Below are 17,729 nucleotides of genomic sequence, written 5' to 3' on the forward strand. Positions count from 1 at the left end.
CCTGGATGTACATTTAGAGTCATTCAGGTTTAACTGCTTATCTTGTAACATGTAGAAGCAGTCTGCAAGTGCTACAACAATGCAATTCCTCTGCCCAAGATTGACTATAGATGGGAATGATTTATAAAATGCTGACTTGGTTTAGCAAGGTTGTCAATGATTGGTGCTTGAAAGGTTTGCAGAATTGTCAGTGAGCCCAAGGAGGCATGAAGAACTCCTGCATTGGGGCCTACCCTGACTTGAGGTCCAAACCAACACTTGTTACCATATATTTTGATAATAACTCATCTATGACAGGGAAAGGAAACTTGTTCTTAAAAGGTAATTTGGTTAAGTGCCATATAATTAACACAAAAACACCACAATCTATCCTTTTTTTCTTGATCCAAAGGACTGGGGAATAGAAAATTGAAAAAAAGAAAGAAAAAGTGTTGTACTAAATGACTTCCAGTTATAATATTTCCTACAGAAATTTCTCAATTTCATTCTTCTTCACATGGGGATATGGATAAGATCATGAGTTGTTAAATCTTGGCCACTATTGGTTGTTATAAGACTGCCAATAATTAATTCAAATGGCCATTTTCTTTCTAAATCTACTCTTTTGTTACACTACATTGATGAGTTGTAGTTTACACGCCATTGATGGTTATAGATGGCCAATCACTAATTGAAATGCTCATTCTTGATAACGTATCAAATGATTGTGGGTCATCTTTGACATCCTGTCCTGCTTCATCACAGTGTTAATCTACATGCATGATTTTAACACTATGCTTGATATCTTTTCAGAACTTGTTATTAGATGTCTGTATCTCTAGACCCTGTGTACTTTTGGCTCATTTATGATCATCGTTTACTTGGAATAAAGGGCAGGCTGTTATTTTGGAAAGATATGGTGCGCATGGATGTAATGTTGGTGAAGATGGTGGTTTTGCTCCTAATATTTCTAGGCAAGTGTTTTCTTACTGATCTTTCTTTTCTGCGTGTTCATTTAGTGACTGTGGTCCTCTGTGTTTGCAGTGTTAGAGAAGGTTTGGATCTTGTAAAAGAGGCCATAAACAGAACAGGGTATAATGAGAAAATAAAGATTGCGATTGACATATCTGCTACTGAATTTTGCATAGGTATTTTCATCTGTCTTTTGTCTTCTAACTACTCGTTAACTTGGAAATTCAAATTGTTAGCTCTCTCATCTAAACCATCAATTGAAAAATTATGGTTGTGCCACTATATAGAAACTCATGAAGGATGGTTGACATATAAGGGAATAGAATTTTACAATGGACGATAAGAAAAGCTGACAGTTTATTTGTATGGGTTACCAAAAGCATTATATGTACCCATTATCAAAGAAAAAAAAAAAGAAAAGAATTATATGTACCCTTTGAGTTACAATCTTTTTGATGTTCTTGCTCTAGTCAGCTTCTATTTTCCTCCTCTTATCCTTTTCTTTTCCTGATTCAGGTACTAAGTATGACTTGGATCATAAATCACCAAATAAGTCAGGGCAAAACTTCAAGTCAGGGGAAGACATGATTGAATTGTACAAAGAACTATGTGCAGGTATATCAGTTCTGCTACGAGATCACTAAAGCTTCTCCTAACATTTTGTCTGATGCTGCAAAATGAACTATATATGCCTTGATGTTGATTGAATTTTTTTGGCTTCTAGACTACCCTATCGTATCAATTGAAGATCCTTTTGACAAGGAGGACTGGGAGCATGTCAAGTTTTTTTCCAGTCTTGGAATTTGCCAGGTTTGTCTGCTTTTCCTTGTTAGAAAGTTTAAGGTATTGTTGTCATATGAAGGTGCTGTTGGCACCCAATTCTGCAATGGAAGAATTTTACTGTGTTCCACCATTAAGTGGCATACAAGAGAGCTACTTTGGCATTTTTCTTGGTAAGTATTGATTTTAATTAAGATCCAGTTGTAGTGAAAAATTAAGAATAAGGGTAATAACTAAGAGATGCATAACACAAAAAATGGCCAGAATGATCACTAGCAATAATCCATCTTTCACCTCTTTTTTGTATTGTTGAGAGAGTTTGGATTGAATAGAAATTCTCTCTTATTTATTCCATGGGTATGAAACCCTATATATACAAGAAGTATGCTAATAAATCTCCTAAAAACTAGGAGTAGATAACAACCTAATAAGTAGGAACAATAATCATCTATAATTTCCAGATTTATACAAAATATGAAAACTCAAACTTGATTTATCTTCTTAGACTTTATGCTTCCTTATCTTCTCATCATTAACCGCCACACCTTATCTTCTAAATGATAAGGTTCTTTATCTGCAACACTCCCCCTCAAGATTGAGAATGGATATCATCCATTCCAAGCTTGCTAGTAAACCTTTGATGCACAACTGTAGGCAACCCTTTAGTGAGAATATCTGCAAGTTGTTCACAAGATGATATATATGGAATACATATTAGCCCACTATCTAATTTTTCCTTAATGAAGTGTCGGTCCACCTCAACATGCTTGGTTCTATCATGTTGTACCGGATTGTGAGCAATACTGATTGCTGATTTGTTGTCACAATATAGTCTCATAGGTTCCACCAAAGTGATCTTCAAATCATCTAACAAGATTTTCAACCAAAGTAACTCTCATACCCCTAATGCCATGGATCTGAACTCTGCCTCTGCACTTGACCGGGCCACCACACTTTGTTTTTTGCTTCTCCAAGTTACAAGATTACCCCCTAGAAAGGTACAATAGCCAGATGTGGATCTTCTATTCACCACTGACCCTGCATAATCTGCATCAGTATAGGCTTCAAGTATCATATTTTGCCCCCTTTTGAACATAATACCTTTCCCTGGTGTCCCTTTCAAGTAATGAAGTATTCTTAAAACTGCTCTAAGGTGAGTTTCTTTTGGACAATGCATAAATTGACTGACAACCCCCACTGCATATGCAATATCTGGCCGGATGTGAGCTAGATAAATTAGTTTCCCTACTAGCCTTTGGTAGGATTCTTTATTCACCTCTTTATCTTCGGAACCTCCCCCAATTTGTGGTTAAATTCAATTGGAGTAGTAGCAGCCTTGCAACCTAGCAACTCAATTTCTTTTAGCAAGTCCACAATATACTTTTGTTGAGAAATAAAGATGCCCTCTTTTGAGTGTGCAACTTCTATGCCCAAGAAGTATTTCAGCCTCTCCAAGTCTTTAATTTCAAACTCTTTAATTAGGCATTCCTTTAATCTAGTCATACCTTCTTCATCATTTCCAGTCACAACAATATCATCCACATATACCAATAGGACTGTTACTCCCCCTGTGGTCGAGTGATGGATGAAGAGGGTATGGTCTCCTTGGCTTTGTTTATACCCTAAGGTAAGCATTGCATGGGTAAACTGGCCAAACCAGGCCCTAGGAGACTGTTTAAGGCCATACAATGCCTTTTTTAGTTTGCACACTACCTGCCCGTGAGTATCTGTACTATAGCTGGGGGGTAAGTCCATGTAAACTTCCTCCTCTAGGTCTTCATGCAAGAAGGCATTTTTTACATCATATTGCATCAATGGACAGCCTAGGTTAGCAGCTAGAGATAGAAGAACTCTCACCGTATTTAGCTTTGCAACTGGGGGAAAGGTGTCTAGATAATCAATGCCATATACTTGAGTGTATTCTTTTGCTACTAGCCTTGCCTTATACCGGTCTAGGTTCCCATCGGATTTGTATTTGATTGTATATACCCACTTGCATCCTACCGGTTGTTTTCCTTTGGATAGTTGAACTAGCTCCCAAGTATTGTTTTTTTCAAGGCTGCCATCTCGACTTCCATGGCAGTCCTCCAATTCTCATCCCTTATTGCTTCGGAAAAATGGTGAGGAATTGGGATGGTATGTAGGCTATTTAGGAAGGTTTTGTGTGGGGTAGACAATTTAGAGTAGGATAAGACCAGGTGTAAAGGATGCTGAGTGCAGGTCCTGGTGCCTTTTCTGAGGGCTATAGGCCATTCTAGATCACTAGAAAAGGTAGGAGCATTTTGAGGTGTGTGATGTTCAGTTATAGGGGCAGTGGAGTCAATAGAATTATTACCTGCTGGTGTCAGTGCTGTTAACAGGTTCAGAGGAGGAAGTAGATTCTTGAATCTGCACTGGGCTAGTAGCCAGCTTCTGCTGCCTTGAGTAGACCTGCAGGGGAGGAGTACTTGGTGAGGATTCCTCTAGAGTCTTGTCTGGTGTATCTTTTGTAGTAACCGGATCTAGTGAGGAGATAGGTTGAGGTGAGGGATCTAGATCAAGTAGGGGGGCATGACTGGATTTCCCTCGACAGTTTTTTTACTATCATGAGAGTGATCAAAATAGGGAGAATTTTCCACAAAAGTAACATCAGCCGAGACAAAGAATCTTTTGGAAGGAGGGTGGTAGCACTTATAGCCCTTTTGGTTGGAGGAATATCCAATAAAAATGCATTTCAGAGCGCGGGGATCTAATTTGCCTCTATTAGGTTGTGAACATGCACAAATGATACACACCCAAATATTTTTGGTTTCCAACAGCTAGATATATGTAAATCAGGAAAATGACTGCTTAAGAGTTGAAGAGGGCTATAGGATTCAAGAGTTTGAGATGACAGTCTATTAATAAGGGTAGTGGCTATTAGGACAGCCTCTCCCCAATAATTTTTTGGAACATTATGGTGGAAAAGTAGTGCCCTAGTCACAGCTAATAGGTGCCTATTTTTCCTCTCAGCCACACCATTTTGTTGGGGTGTATATGGATAAGATGATTCATGAATAATTCTTTTTTGTTGGAAAAAATGTGCGAGGGATTGATTGAAAAAATCTTTGGCATTATCAGTCCTTAGCCTCTTGATTGGCACTCCAAATTGAGTACTAATCATGTTATAGAAGTTAGGAAAAATAGTGCTTACTTCAGATTTGTTTTTCATAAGAAACAACCACATTACCCTAGTGCAATCATCCACAAATATGATGAACCACCTTGCCCCAGAAAGATTGGGAGCAGTTGCAGGGCCCCAAACATCACTATGTAGAAGAGAGAATGGACTAGAGGTTCTTTTATTGGATGAAGGGTAAGACACCCTTTTATGTTTAGCAAATTCACAAATAGGGCAATGAAAGTCTTGAATATCACAACTCCTAAACAAAGCTGGAAACATAACTCTAAGAGTAGAAAACGAAGGATGACCAAGACGATGGTGATGTAACCAGATCTGGTCCTTATTAGATTGCACCAAACAAGACACAAGATTCACCTTGTCCTTGTTTTCTTCCCTATTTGATCCATCAAAGTAGTATAGGCCAGCCCTAGCTTTAGCAAGCCCAATCCTCTTCTTCAACCCCTGTTCCTAAATTTCACAGCAAGTAGAAGAAAAATTAACACTACAATTGTTATCTAGGGTAAGCTTTTGAATGGAGATGAGGTTGGTGAAGAGTTTAGGGACATGGAGAACATCTTTGAGAGTTAGATGGTTATTAAGAATGATATTTCCTTGGCCAACAACAGTGGTCAAAGAGCCATCTGCCAGTGTTATCTTTTTTGAGCTTGAACAAGGACTATAGGTAGTGAAATAATGGGATAAAGGGGTCATGTGATCTGTTGCCCCAGAATCAAGAATCCAAGAATTAGATTGGGTTATTTTCGAAGCATGTAGGGTAAGAGAATGGGAGGATATACCCGTAAGTGCAAGAGAACAGGTACCTTTTTCTTTCTTTTCAAGAGAGTCTAGAAAGTTTCTTAGCTTTTCAATTTCTGCCTGGTTGAAATCCAAGCCATCTGACTGCTCCTTTTGTTCCCCTTGCTTGTACTCTGTCTGTTGCTGTTGACTGCTGGCTATATAGGCTTGATTTTGGACCCCAAGCTGTCCTCCTTTAGATGGTTTTCCATGTAGCTTCCAACATCTCTCTATGGTATGCCTTGGTTTTTTGCAAAAGGTACACCATAGAGAGTCTCGAGAATCTCTATTGCTGGAAGTTTTATCTCCAGCAGCCTTCCTTTCCTCCTTAGGACCCTGGTTAGGACCTCTCAATGCCATTAATGCTGACTTTTCTATAGGAGCAGTGTCTAGCATTACTCCTCTTCTCCCTTCTTCAGCCCGGATTAGAGAGATTACCTCATTTAGGGAAGGTATATCCTCTTTGCCAAGTATTTGAACCCAGACTACATCAAACTCCATATTTAGACCTGCCAAGAAGTCATAGGTTCTCTCCTTTTCCACAAATCTTTTATGTAGGGCTGCATCTTCACTACACTTCATCTTTAGACATTGATAAATGATAATGATATAATTTTTGCCCTAGAGTTTGCAGCATATTAGAGTACTCAGTAGCAGATCTTACCCCTTGTTTGGTTGCTACAATCTTAGTTCAGACTTCATATATTTGTGCTGCATCCTTCACTTTAGAATAGGTGAGGTTGACAGCCTCCCAAATATCCTTAGCGGTTGTTAGAAACATCATCGTATCACTTATCTCGGGCATCATCGAATTCCAAAGTCAAGACATAACTAAAGAGTCCTCCTAATCCCATCCAGCAAACATAGGATCTCCTTCTTCAGGGCCAGTCCCTAAGAGATGACTTATCTTACCTTTACCTTTGAGAAAGGTCCGGATAAGTTGGGACAATTTTAGGTAGTTTCTTCCATTCAACCGGTAGGCTACCTAGAGATTTTGTAGTTCTCCTCCATTACTCGAGTTGCTAGATTCGGTGAATGGAGCTTATGACGGGCTGCTTGTTTCAACCGCTTCTGATGAAGGATTGGTGTTGGAGATGGTAGACATCTTAGGAAAAAACTTGGACCAAACGGATGAGGGGAAAAACAATGAGAGAATATCGGGTGAAAAAGGAAGTCGCAACTGACTTTGATTTCTTCAAAAAACGGAACAAGAAGAACAGCCCGGAATGGGACTAAGCAGGGAAAAGGGGCAATGAAGGCCTAAACAGAATTCCCTAGAGACCAGGCTCTGATACTATGTTGAGAGAGTTTGGATTGAATATAAATTCTCTCTTATTTATTCCATGGGTATGAAACCCTATATATACAAAAAGTATGCTAATAAATCTCCTAAAAACTAGGAGTAGATAACAACCTATTAAGTAGGAACAATAATCATCTATAATTTTCAGATTTATACAAAATATGAAAACTCAAACTTGATTTATCTTCTTAGGCTTTATGCTTCCTTATCTTCTCATCATTAACCGCCACTCCTTATCTTCTAAATGATAAGGTTCTTTATCCGCAACATGTATACTTAATAAACTTCAGGCACTGTTGTTCGAATCATACGATTCGACTCGTATGGATATCAAGTTAAATTTATAGGGTGAATCAAAAATTCCTTAGAATTGACCGTGAATTGGACGAATCACACGATTCGTGTGACTTCATTTGCATGTGTGCTTTGATCAAATATTCATCCGATTTGGCTATGTTTGAAGACAAACAAGATGATAAAAATGATGAAGATGATGATGCTCTTGAACTTGAAGATGAAGATGAAGATGTTTGATAACTAGTGAAGATTATGGACAATGGAGTTTATTAGTAGCCTAATAGTTGTAGTGTTTTTTTTTTTCTAGCTTGTTATTTTGAAAGTGGTTTGGTTTGGTGCAATTTGAATTTAAAAGCAACATGAATATATTTTTGCCTTTTGGTATAATTTTAAATTTAGCAAATATATTTAGAAGTATTATTTATTTATTTATATTTTAAAAAATTGATTATGGTGGGCACTATTTATTTTCTATGGATATATATTTTTTGTAGTTGAAATTGAAAATGTGTATCAAATTTTACTATTCGATTCGATTCTCGATTTACGATTCATAAAATAAGGATTTCGATTCTCAATTCGAATTTTTATTTAACAACTACGACTTCAGGATTATGTAGTTTTTTAACAAAAGTCCAAGAGGTTAGTTACATTCATTTGTAAGTTGCCCTTAAGTAGGCTTAGATTCAGCACAGGATTTGACCATATTCACATTCAAAAGTTATGTTGGTTCCTGGATTGCCTCATTTGTCCTTTCTTTTTTCCTTGCCCTTTTTGTATGATAAGTAAGATAAAGTATCCCCAGTTCGTTCTTTTTATTATGCAGATCATCTTTATGCACTGATTTAGTTAAAGGAAGAATTTTTCCAGGTTGTTGGGGATGACTTATTGATGTCTAATCCAAAACGTATTGAGAGAGCCACTCGGGAGTCTGCTTGCAATGCTCTTCTTCTCAAGGTATCCTGCTGTTCCATAGAGGCCCTTTTTGTGGTTATCTTGTCAAAGTGGTTGTGGAAATCTTATGAGCAAACCCCAATTTTAGTTGTCTTCATTCTAGTCTTTGTTACCTATTTCTGAGTGGCGATGGCTGTCTTCATCATGCTATGACTTATTTTACTGCAATTTCTTCTTTCTTCAAAAATTGTTGCAAGCTGGTTTTGTTAATCTTATTGGTAAGCACTGATTTTTAGATTTTGCTTTTATTTTGTCTTAGCGATTTATTTTGGAAACAAGTCTTTACCATGCCATTACTTGTTCTACTGCTATTTCTTCTTTCTTCAAAAATTATTGTGATGAACATTCTTTTGGTCATTATGAATAACATTAAAATGCAAATAATAAAACATTTTAAGAAAGAGAATGCTCTTACACTGTTTCTTTATTGGCCATTAAATGTGACTCTTTTATTTTCATCCAATTTCATTGAAATCATCATGTTTCATCACCAGAATAGCTAGATCAGCTGTCATAAAAAATGGTATCCTCAGTGCGCAAGCTCCATGTTTTGAGAGGGTTGGGGCACGGCACCTGTTGTATGCTGCCTTCCCCCACTTTGCAAAGAGGTTGTTTCACTACTTGAATCCATGACCTGTCACAAAGGATTAGCCTTACACTTGCTACTAAGCCTTGCCCTCACCAGTTGCCAGCAAAGAAAAATAATAAAGTAATTGGCTCAATTGAATAGCTTTCTTATGTCATAATCATGTCTGGCCTATTGCCTTTATTTTCAATATATGATGTTGCACTCCTGCTGTTGTTTGGCTTGGAAATTCCTTCCTTATGGAGTCAAACAGAGACTAAGCATTTATGTTCTAATTGAAATTGTATGGGGTCAGCCTTGTATTATTTCATATTTGTCTATGTAGTTTATAAAAGAAATGATGTGTCAATCTGTAGCTTTGTTGCTGTTTGTCATCAAGAATACTCATGAATCAAATTGTCTATAGCATTTAACTTTGTTGGTTGTGAAGCTTTAATGATTTTTACCTTAGTAAATTCTGATTGTACTTGTCTAAATTCAGATGAATCTATTAGGGACTGTGACCGAGGCCATTGAAGTAGTGAAGATGGCGAAGGATGAACACTGGGGGGTGGTGGTTTCTCACAGGTGTGGTGAAACTGAAGATTCTTTTATAGCCGACCTGTCTGTTGGCCTATCATCAGGTCAGATCAAAGCAGGTGCACCTTGCCGAGGAGAGCGGCTGGCAAAGTACAATCAGGTTTACTCACTTTTTCATGCTTTTCGATTTGCTTTTCCTGCTGAGCAGTTTTCCAGTTCTAAAATAATTGCGGATAATACTAAGGCATGAATTATTCCAATCGTAGCTCAAATTTAGTTTTTTTCATTATTGGTGTTTGGGTTGATTAAAGTTGAAATTAGATGATGGAGAGGCAAGGATTCTGTCGGGAGCAAGCTATATTTAAAACAACAAAACATATTTGAGTACCATATAGTATTTGCAGGATCAGCCGATCAGGCCATCAGCTTCCCATTGAAACTCATGTCTGAACAATGGGTAATGTGAGTTTACCAAGTACGATCTGGGTAAATAGATACATACTCAGTACAATTATGTTCTTCTGTAAACTACCAATAGTTTGGCATGGAAAGATACGAAGGTGTTTCCATTGATCAATATGATAATATATTTGGCTAATTGTGCCTATGACTCGTGAGACACCCCCAACATAGTGCAGTAGTATGCTAGAAAGCTATCCATAAATCTTCTTTGGCTAATTGTGCCTATTGTTGCAATTCTTCGGGGAGACACTGTTAATTTCTAACGTTGGGAGAATGCTAAGGGGAATACACCACTCTAAATCTTGACGGGATGCATTAAACCCTTGTTCAAATAATCTCTATCTCCCAAAAGAGAGAATGAAATAAATGTTATTCCTTTCTACCCTGTTCAAACTTTGGGTTGCTCTCCCATATAGAACTTCGTGCCACTGAGCAACCAAATATTAAGTTTACAACATCATCTAGAGCTGGAGTCAACGCAATATTTTTTCTGCAATCGATTGTTTATTTATCCTGGCCTTTCTTTTCTTTAATAATTATGATGTAGTTACAAAATGTGTATCCTTTCTTAATAGACCTGCTTCTTGGCTGATATGTTTAAGGCACGGGACTAATGGCTAGGGTATTCTGCAGTTGCTTAGAATTGAAGAAGAGCTGGGTGATCAAGCAGTCTATGCTGGCGATGATTGGAAGGCGTCGTGATCATGCCGTTCTGTTATTTTCCTTTCACTTCCAGTCACTTCCTGGCTTGTGGAGTCTTTTTGTTTCCTTCGGTTCAGCATGAGTCTGATGAGGCAGTGTTGGTCTGCACAACGAAATGACATTTATCAACTTAGTAAATCAGTGTTTCATCCAATTACGAGGAGACTTGAGAATTGCAGGGAATTTCCAATGAGCGCTAACAGTGGCAATTTGTATTTTCTCCTCTAAAGATTCCTGGGATGTGTAAAATGGTACCCGGAATACCGTACAGTTTTGCTGCGTTTGAGCGTCGTCAACTTTTGTAGGCGGGATTGAGGATTGTAATTGGAGGGTTTTGCTCAAATACATAATTTGAACAAAAGAATATAAAATGAGAGCATTCCTTGCTAGATTGAGATCCTGAAGCAGCTCGTTTGTTTGCCACTGACGCTTCCATTTATGGAGGTACTTTGATGTTATTTAACACCTTGAATATGTTAATTCAATTTGATTTAAACAAATTGTTGGTCAAGAGGGCCCTCCAAGGTCAATCAATTATTCTGAAAATGAATTGAAGGCCATGTAAGTATTTGAGCCAAATTATTAGAGCATTGAGAAAAACAATCAAATAAATGGTAAAACGAACAGAGGAAAAGGGAGATTTTTATCCAAATCTTGTATTCGAAACAGCACCCGTAAAGCGCAAGATTAGACCTGAATAGCCGAAGTTAAGACAAACTAATGCAAGTGAGCTCACAAAGCAAAAGGGTATATTGGGATTTGACAGTGCTTCTTGGCCTTCAGTGTTTGATTTGTCTGAGGTCAGGTCAGGGGTTCAGAGGCTGGGTGGGAGAGGAAATCAAAAAACAAATGCACACGAAGTTTAACATAATGTCTGCTTGAGAATTGAGCAGACGAGGTGAAAAGATGAATTTTAAAAACTACCTAATTTTTTTTGTAATTCATCACTAAATTCAGAAACTGCCCAAGATTTCCTATAATCATCTAAACTACAGCCTATCCATAAAATAGAAAACAAAAATCATCTAGGCTACCATGATTTTTTCGAACTCATTTTAACTAGAAATGAAATAAAAGAAATACCCGAAACATGTTCTTTGCCAACACAATGGCAGATTAAATCAACACCAGACGGTATGCTGAATATCATAACTTAAAAATTTTAAACTCAGGGCTTAGCCTCATCATCATCCTCTTCTATCTTAGGAGCCAAGTAGAACCGGATATAACCCATCTCAGCAATCTTGTACTCAACCACAACAGGAAGCTCGGACGACAAACTTATCGTGACCGTGTTTGACAAAGGCGTTGCCATTGTGAAGGAGTTCATGTACCTTAGAGAAAATGTCAATGACGCTGGCTCACATTCCTCTCAATAACTGTAGCTTCCTCTGGCTGCAAATTAGCATATCATATAACATGTTAAACATCAAATGTTGCACACAATATAGACCGACCATGGGTAAAAGAATTTGGGGCCTACAAAGTAGGCCATACTTTAGACTTCAAGCAAAGGCCTAAAAGGCACCAACTTATTACCTTGTCCACTGTGGTATTCTCTGCCTACAAACAACATTTGCAGTTCCTATATCACCTCTTGTTGAGAACTTGATGCCTTTGTCACAGAGATCACAACTGCGCACATCTGTCAAAATGTCACAATAACCAAGGGAAGTACAACATAGGACATCTGTGAAGCATTGACATAAAACTGAACGCAACATTCATTTTATCAGTTGAGCACATTAATACAGTACCAGCATCACCAATACTGCTGAGATCTTTGCAAATCCTAGCAAATTCTGCAGAAGGCATCTGCACAATAGCATGATACTCTGCTTCTCGAATTCCAAGATGCTCACTGTCAATGCCCAACAACTTCATCTCAAAATCAGCAATTTATCCTTAGCTGTAACACATTGCCCATAAGACAGAAGAAAAAAACCCACATCAAATAAACATCAAGTTCCGAAGTTCCGACACTGAAAAATAACAGTAAAGGAACGCCAAATTCTCCCACCTCATAACTAAGATAGCGATAGAATCTCCTAAATGAGTATCTAACCAATACAAAGTAGAATGAAAGTCCAACCCCTGTTTCATGTTAAACATATACACCCATAACACAGTAGAATCCTAAAAATGGAAACGAATCGAACTTCAAAGGCATAAACGGCGGGAACTCCAAAACTTACTAGGGCTTTCAAACATAAAGGTGACAGTACCACTGCCATCGTCGGCCCTGATGGTAATGATATCATCGTTGCCGGCACACTTGAGCATCTTGGCCATGTTCCCCAGGTTCATCCCCATTGATATGTTCCGATCGCATCGGCAGTGCTCGAACCCCTCGGATCTGAGAAGCAGAGCCACCAGGGCGACGTCGCTCGAGTCCATGGCCTGCAGCGAGAAGCCCGTGGCCGAGCAGTCGAAATTGGCGTCGTTCACCGGGTCCTTGATCGCCTCCAGCACCTTCTTCAGAAGACTCCCCTGGACAAGCCTCAGCTCCAACATTTTGCCTTGAATTGAAAAGCTAGGGCTATGGATTGGAAGAGAGAGCGAGGAGCGAGATTTTGGAATTATACATGTACATATCGGAAGATTTTGGAAGACCAAGTACAATCGTATTTCCCCGCCAAAACTTTCAAGATTGTGGGCCGGGCTTGGCCCATTCATGATTGAATAACCTCGGCCTTGAAGCCCAAGTTGTCATGGCAATGGTGAATCGGTGATCCAATAATCTCTATACAAGAGTTTTTTTTTTTTTCTTTTTGGGCAAGGAACGTAAATACATCACTTTATCTTTGTCTAAATTGTATTGATTATTTTTTATTTTTAAAATAATATTAATTTTAGTTTACTTTTACAACTATAGATCAATTTACAACCCCCCCCCCCCCCCAACTGTTACAAAATGATCATTAAATATTTTCAATTGCCCAAAAGCCCCTCAATCCTTCTGTCTCCTCATCTCTATATCGCACTACTAAGAGAACATGTCACCCTTGTCTATTTGCTTTTCTCATATCTTTTCTAGGCAACAATTCTAGCAGCTCACTCCATTTCCCTCTTAGCCCCATCATCAGCAAGTTTTGTGATGGGGTTTCTTCCTTCTTATGATACTTTATATAGAAGGGTTAAGCCAACAAAAAGAAGAGAAGAAATTAAAATATGGCTATGGACGTCACAATGATAACAATGAAGATGAAGATGAAGGTTTTTTTTCTCTCTCTATCACTCTTTTTTGCATGAACGCAAACCCAAATTTGAGCTTGATTTGGTTGGATTTGGGTTTCGTGTTCTTTATTTTCTGTTCTATGCAATTTAAATTAAACCCAAATCTGTTCATGTTATTTATTTTTTGTGGTTTGTTCATTATTCATTCTAACGTTCTTCATGGTTCATTTGTTTTTCTTTTCAATGTTTTTTATGTGTTCGTTCTTTGTAGTTTTTCATTACATGTTTTAATTTTGAATAGTTTGTTTTCAATTTCAAATTATTCTACAAAATCTTCACCGCAAAATAGGGATTTAGGTAAGGAAAGAGAGAGAGAGGGGCACTACACAATCGTCAAATAAGAAGAATTGAGGAAATGCTCGAGAATCGCTGAATACATGATTTAAGAGAGTAAAAAGAAAGAGAGATACATGAAAAAAAAAAAAGAGAGCAAGAAAGAAATAATAAACTATATAATTATATGCGTAAAATTATCAATTTTCACAATCAGTTAATTACAAGGGAGGTATATACAAAAATAGTCTACATAATTTAGACAAATTTTAAAAATAATGTGTAAAATTTAACCTTTAAATTTTAATAGCACTAACACATCTCATTACTTACGCCATCTATTAATAGGCTTGTGGGCAAATCATATTTCAAAAGTTAAGAGTTTGTTCTCTTTATATTTTAGTTTTTAATTTTGTGTTTTGAAGAAAAAAAAGATAATTTATCTAAATAATCTAAGATAACAAGTTATGTAATTTTTTTAAAATAAATATAAATAAAATTTAAAATATTTTTTATATCTTAATTTTTTTAATTTATATCTTAATTAAGGAAAGCCATATTAACAAATAACCAATAAAGGTTGATGGTAAAAAAGATGAATTCACAAGATTACTGAGAAGAGTTCTCAACCCTATAGTATCATTTGCTCTCCTATTATTGTGGGTCAAGAGGCGCACGATCGTTCAGAGAACTATTCCCCGGTGATCGTATTATTATTATGCATTGTCCGGAGCTACGAACACATCCAAGTTGATCATCATAAGAAAATATCAAATTCAAGAATTATTACACTTACAGTAGACACAAGATCCACCCAAACCTTAACTACAAGTGCAAGACACACCATAATTTAACTTCTAAATGTTGGTTCCACCCGACCCAGAAACCCGTCACGTCCGGGGTACAAGATAGACCCGAGCCTTGATAATCGACCCGTTCCCGAGCTTGAACCCCGGACTCACTGCAAATCCCACGACCTCCCCCGCTGCTCCCCGGCCACTAGAAAATCTCCCGACGCTTTCCATGTACTGCGGGTGAAAGTCGCCGCCCGTGCTGGCCTCGAAATGGCTCGGCGGCGGGTCAAGCGAGAAGGCCAGCAAGTGGAGCAGCCACACCGCCTTGGCCAGCAGCGAGAACTCGCCGTAGAACTGACTCCTGGGGTGGTTTCCAGCGAGCACCTGGCGGCGCTGCTCCAAGTCTCCGAAGAGGGATTCCTCCATCTTGGGGTGGACGATGGCGAGGTACTTCTTGGAGCAGAACTTGCCGAAGTGGCAGCTGGGTAGGATTCCCAGCAGTTCGACGGGATCCATGGCTTTCATGTCGCGGTACTGGCCGAAGCAGTCGCGCCGGAACTGGTCCGGGTGGAGGAGAGACGAGAGGCTTCCGTCCATGTAGAAGGTCTCGTGGTCGAAGCCTTGGAAGATCTTGCGGTTCACGTAGGACTCCAGCGCGTACTTGGCGTGGTTGGCTCCGACGACAGACGTCTCCGGCGTGGCGGCGGCGGCTTCGATGGATCTGACGGCGGCCGCGATGTCCCATTTGGCAGAGCGCATACGGGAAAGAAGAAGGGCTGTGAATGACTTTGATGCTTCAACCACTGTAGCCATGGTGGCTGTGAACAGCTCCGGCGCCGGCGGAACTGGTACCGGACAAACAGAGACGGGGGTCAGATTTCGGAATCATCTTTGACATGACCAGAGTACCAATCTTACGGGTCCGTACAATCAATCAAACAATTAAAAATTTGGTAATTATGGAGAAATAGATTATTAAATTTTAATTGGTTTTTGGGTAAATAATTTAAATTTAATGCTAATTATTGTTTGTGTAAGTAATAATATAATAAATATAACAATTAAATTATAATAAATAGACATTATTTTTTAATAAAATATATTTATTATACTTAATTTAGGTTTAAAGATAATCTTATCATGTTTTGAGATATTTATTGAATTTTAATTTGAGGTAAGTACTAAGTAGAGATGGAGCTTACCCTGACCCTGAGCTTGACTGGCGCTGACTTTTCTCTTTGACTGATGCGATTGAGACCGGCCCTTCTTCCCGCCGGCGCCGCTGAGACTGGTGGCAGCCTTGAGCTTCTCCTTCAGGTTCTCAACCTCGACGTCCTTGGCCTTGACCTCCTTCTTCAACTCCTCCACCGCCGCCTCGTACGGCGCCACCACCTCTCTCAGCGAGGCTCCGGCCATCCCCAACCCTCTCCTCCGCCTCCCGCCGTACGGTTCCCTCCTCCGGAATCTCTCCCGCAAAATCGCCAGCCGCCTGAACTCCGCCACCAGCGAGACGTCTGCCACGCGCATCTTGTCCGGATCCCAAGGACAGTGCGCCTCCTGCAGGCTAACGTACGCCCTCTTCATCGCCGACACCGCATCGAACACTTCCGCCATCAGCATCTCCATCTCCATCACCCTGTTGTCCCTCTCTCCTTCCCAGACCCCAAATCCCTCTCTCTCCCCGCCTTCTTCACCTTCGTCTTCTTCCTCATCTTCCGTCTCGTACGGTTTGGCCTCGTCTTCAGACTCGTCGCGGTGATCGGAGTTGTCTCCTGGGACGTGGCGACCGGTGGCCAGCGGGTGGAGCAAGCAGGAAGCGGTGACCCGTTGGATCAGATCGGAGAAATTTGAGACCCTGGTCGACATTTTCTTCTCCTTGATCCCCTCCGTTTCTAAATCTTGGAGCTAAATCAGCAGCAAAGAGCAGCAATAAATCCAAACAGAGAGTCAACGTGAGATCTGTTGATTCATTGATCACTCACTAGTACTATAATAATTTTCAGTCTTCAGAGCTCTGAACAAAGCTGAGAAGAGAGAGAGAGAGAGAGAGAGAGAGGGTGGATAATAAATCAATAATGGTGCCACGAGGGCTCGAGACGATACATAATTCCCAATCAATTAGTCGAATTAATTAACTGGGCAAATAGGAATCCATAATTTTTTCTAGTAATTTACAAGGATCACCGTTTCAGTAAAGATAAATCCAAGGCACCACTCTCAATTCATCTTAAGAATTTGAGACTTTTCATCATGATAAAAAAAAAAAAATTGAATGAAATGACTTTTCATCATTTTCACGCAGCAAATGCACTTCTTGCTGGCTAAATTAGTTAATAACATTTTCATCTAGCTTCTTGTCGCTGTTTTTTTTTAAATTTTCACATTAATTAATTACTAAAATATTGACTAATTATTATTGAAGTTACTACAAAGTTTGTGACCCAACGAATTCATTCTCTACACTTACTAAAGAGAAAACTGATCTGATGCATTTATTTTATACAAGTTTTCTCTAATTTAGTAGTTTATGGCACTTGATCACCCAAAAAAGTTGAAAAAACTACATCTGAATCAATTAATTGGCTTTATGTGTAGTCAGTCTTCCGCTTGTTATAAGAATGTATTATCATCCCTTTTCAAATAAAACTATTCTAATTTAAATGCAGAAAAATAAAGTTCATTGGCAGTTGTTGATTTGATACACTACGGCTTACGAAAAAGTTCTTTATTTTTTAGTGGGCAAAAAGCTGACATAAACAGGACTTTGGTGCATGAGCAGGTAATTAATTATGATTAGTGTAATTATATAAAAATATTATTAGAATATATTATTTTTTTAATGAATTCTAATTGGAACCCTTATTTATTGCGCGCATAGCATGGTTGGCGTTCTCCTCCTACCATTGACTATTCCATTGAGGATAAGATTTTTAT

At 38.7% G+C, this 17,729-nt stretch overlaps 3 protein-coding genes across 5 annotated transcripts in view; 1 reads left to right on the top strand and 2 right to left on the bottom strand.

The window, feature by feature from the left end:
• LOC127806116 (cytosolic enolase 3) overlaps positions 1–10,880 on the top strand; it is a 32,795-nt gene extending 21,915 nt beyond the window's left edge. The window contains exons 7-13 of one of the 3 annotated variants that reach the window (XM_052343162.1): positions 877–953; positions 1,024–1,127; positions 1,468–1,566; positions 1,676–1,761; positions 8,139–8,225; positions 9,290–9,487; positions 10,423–10,880. In XM_052343162.1, the coding sequence (XP_052199122.1) occupies positions 877–953; positions 1,024–1,127; positions 1,468–1,566; positions 1,676–1,761; positions 8,139–8,225; positions 9,290–9,487; positions 10,423–10,491 (720 nt within the window). In that variant the 3' untranslated portion in view covers positions 10,492–10,880. Of the gene's footprint in view, positions 1–871; positions 954–1,023; positions 1,128–1,467; positions 1,567–1,675; positions 1,762–8,138; positions 8,226–9,289; positions 9,488–10,422 lie in introns of those variants that run through there. The other 2 variants (XM_052343171.1, XM_052343179.1) reach the window with 2 other exon arrangements.
• Positions 10,881–10,947: 67 nt separating this feature from the next.
• LOC127806128 (proliferating cell nuclear antigen) lies at positions 10,948–13,048 on the bottom strand. Its single transcript, XM_052343192.1, is given in 7 exon segments — positions 10,948–11,854; positions 11,857–11,886; positions 12,031–12,048; positions 12,051–12,109; positions 12,112–12,126; positions 12,249–12,400; positions 12,683–13,048. Coding segments are annotated over 7 exon segments (792 nt in total). The 5' UTR covers positions 13,006–13,048; the 3' UTR covers positions 10,948–11,659.
• Positions 13,049–14,695: 1,647 nt separating this feature from the next.
• On the bottom strand, positions 14,696–17,584 carry LOC127806476 (protein GRAVITROPIC IN THE LIGHT 1-like). Its single transcript, XM_052343813.1, has 2 exons — positions 15,998–17,584; positions 14,696–15,640 (listed from the first exon to the last, which is right to left on the bottom strand). Exons 1-2 carry the CDS (start codon positions 16,659–16,661, stop codon positions 14,892–14,894), a joined length of 1,413 nt encoding a protein of 470 aa, XP_052199773.1. The 5' UTR covers positions 16,662–17,584; the 3' UTR covers positions 14,696–14,891.
• Positions 17,585–17,729: the final 145 nt, after the last annotated feature.

Source organism: Diospyros lotus, chromosome 1 (assembly GCF_014633365.1).
Source record: "Diospyros lotus cultivar Yz01 chromosome 1, ASM1463336v1, whole genome shotgun sequence".
Lineage (NCBI taxonomy): Eukaryota > Viridiplantae > Streptophyta > Magnoliopsida > Ericales > Ebenaceae > Diospyros > Diospyros lotus.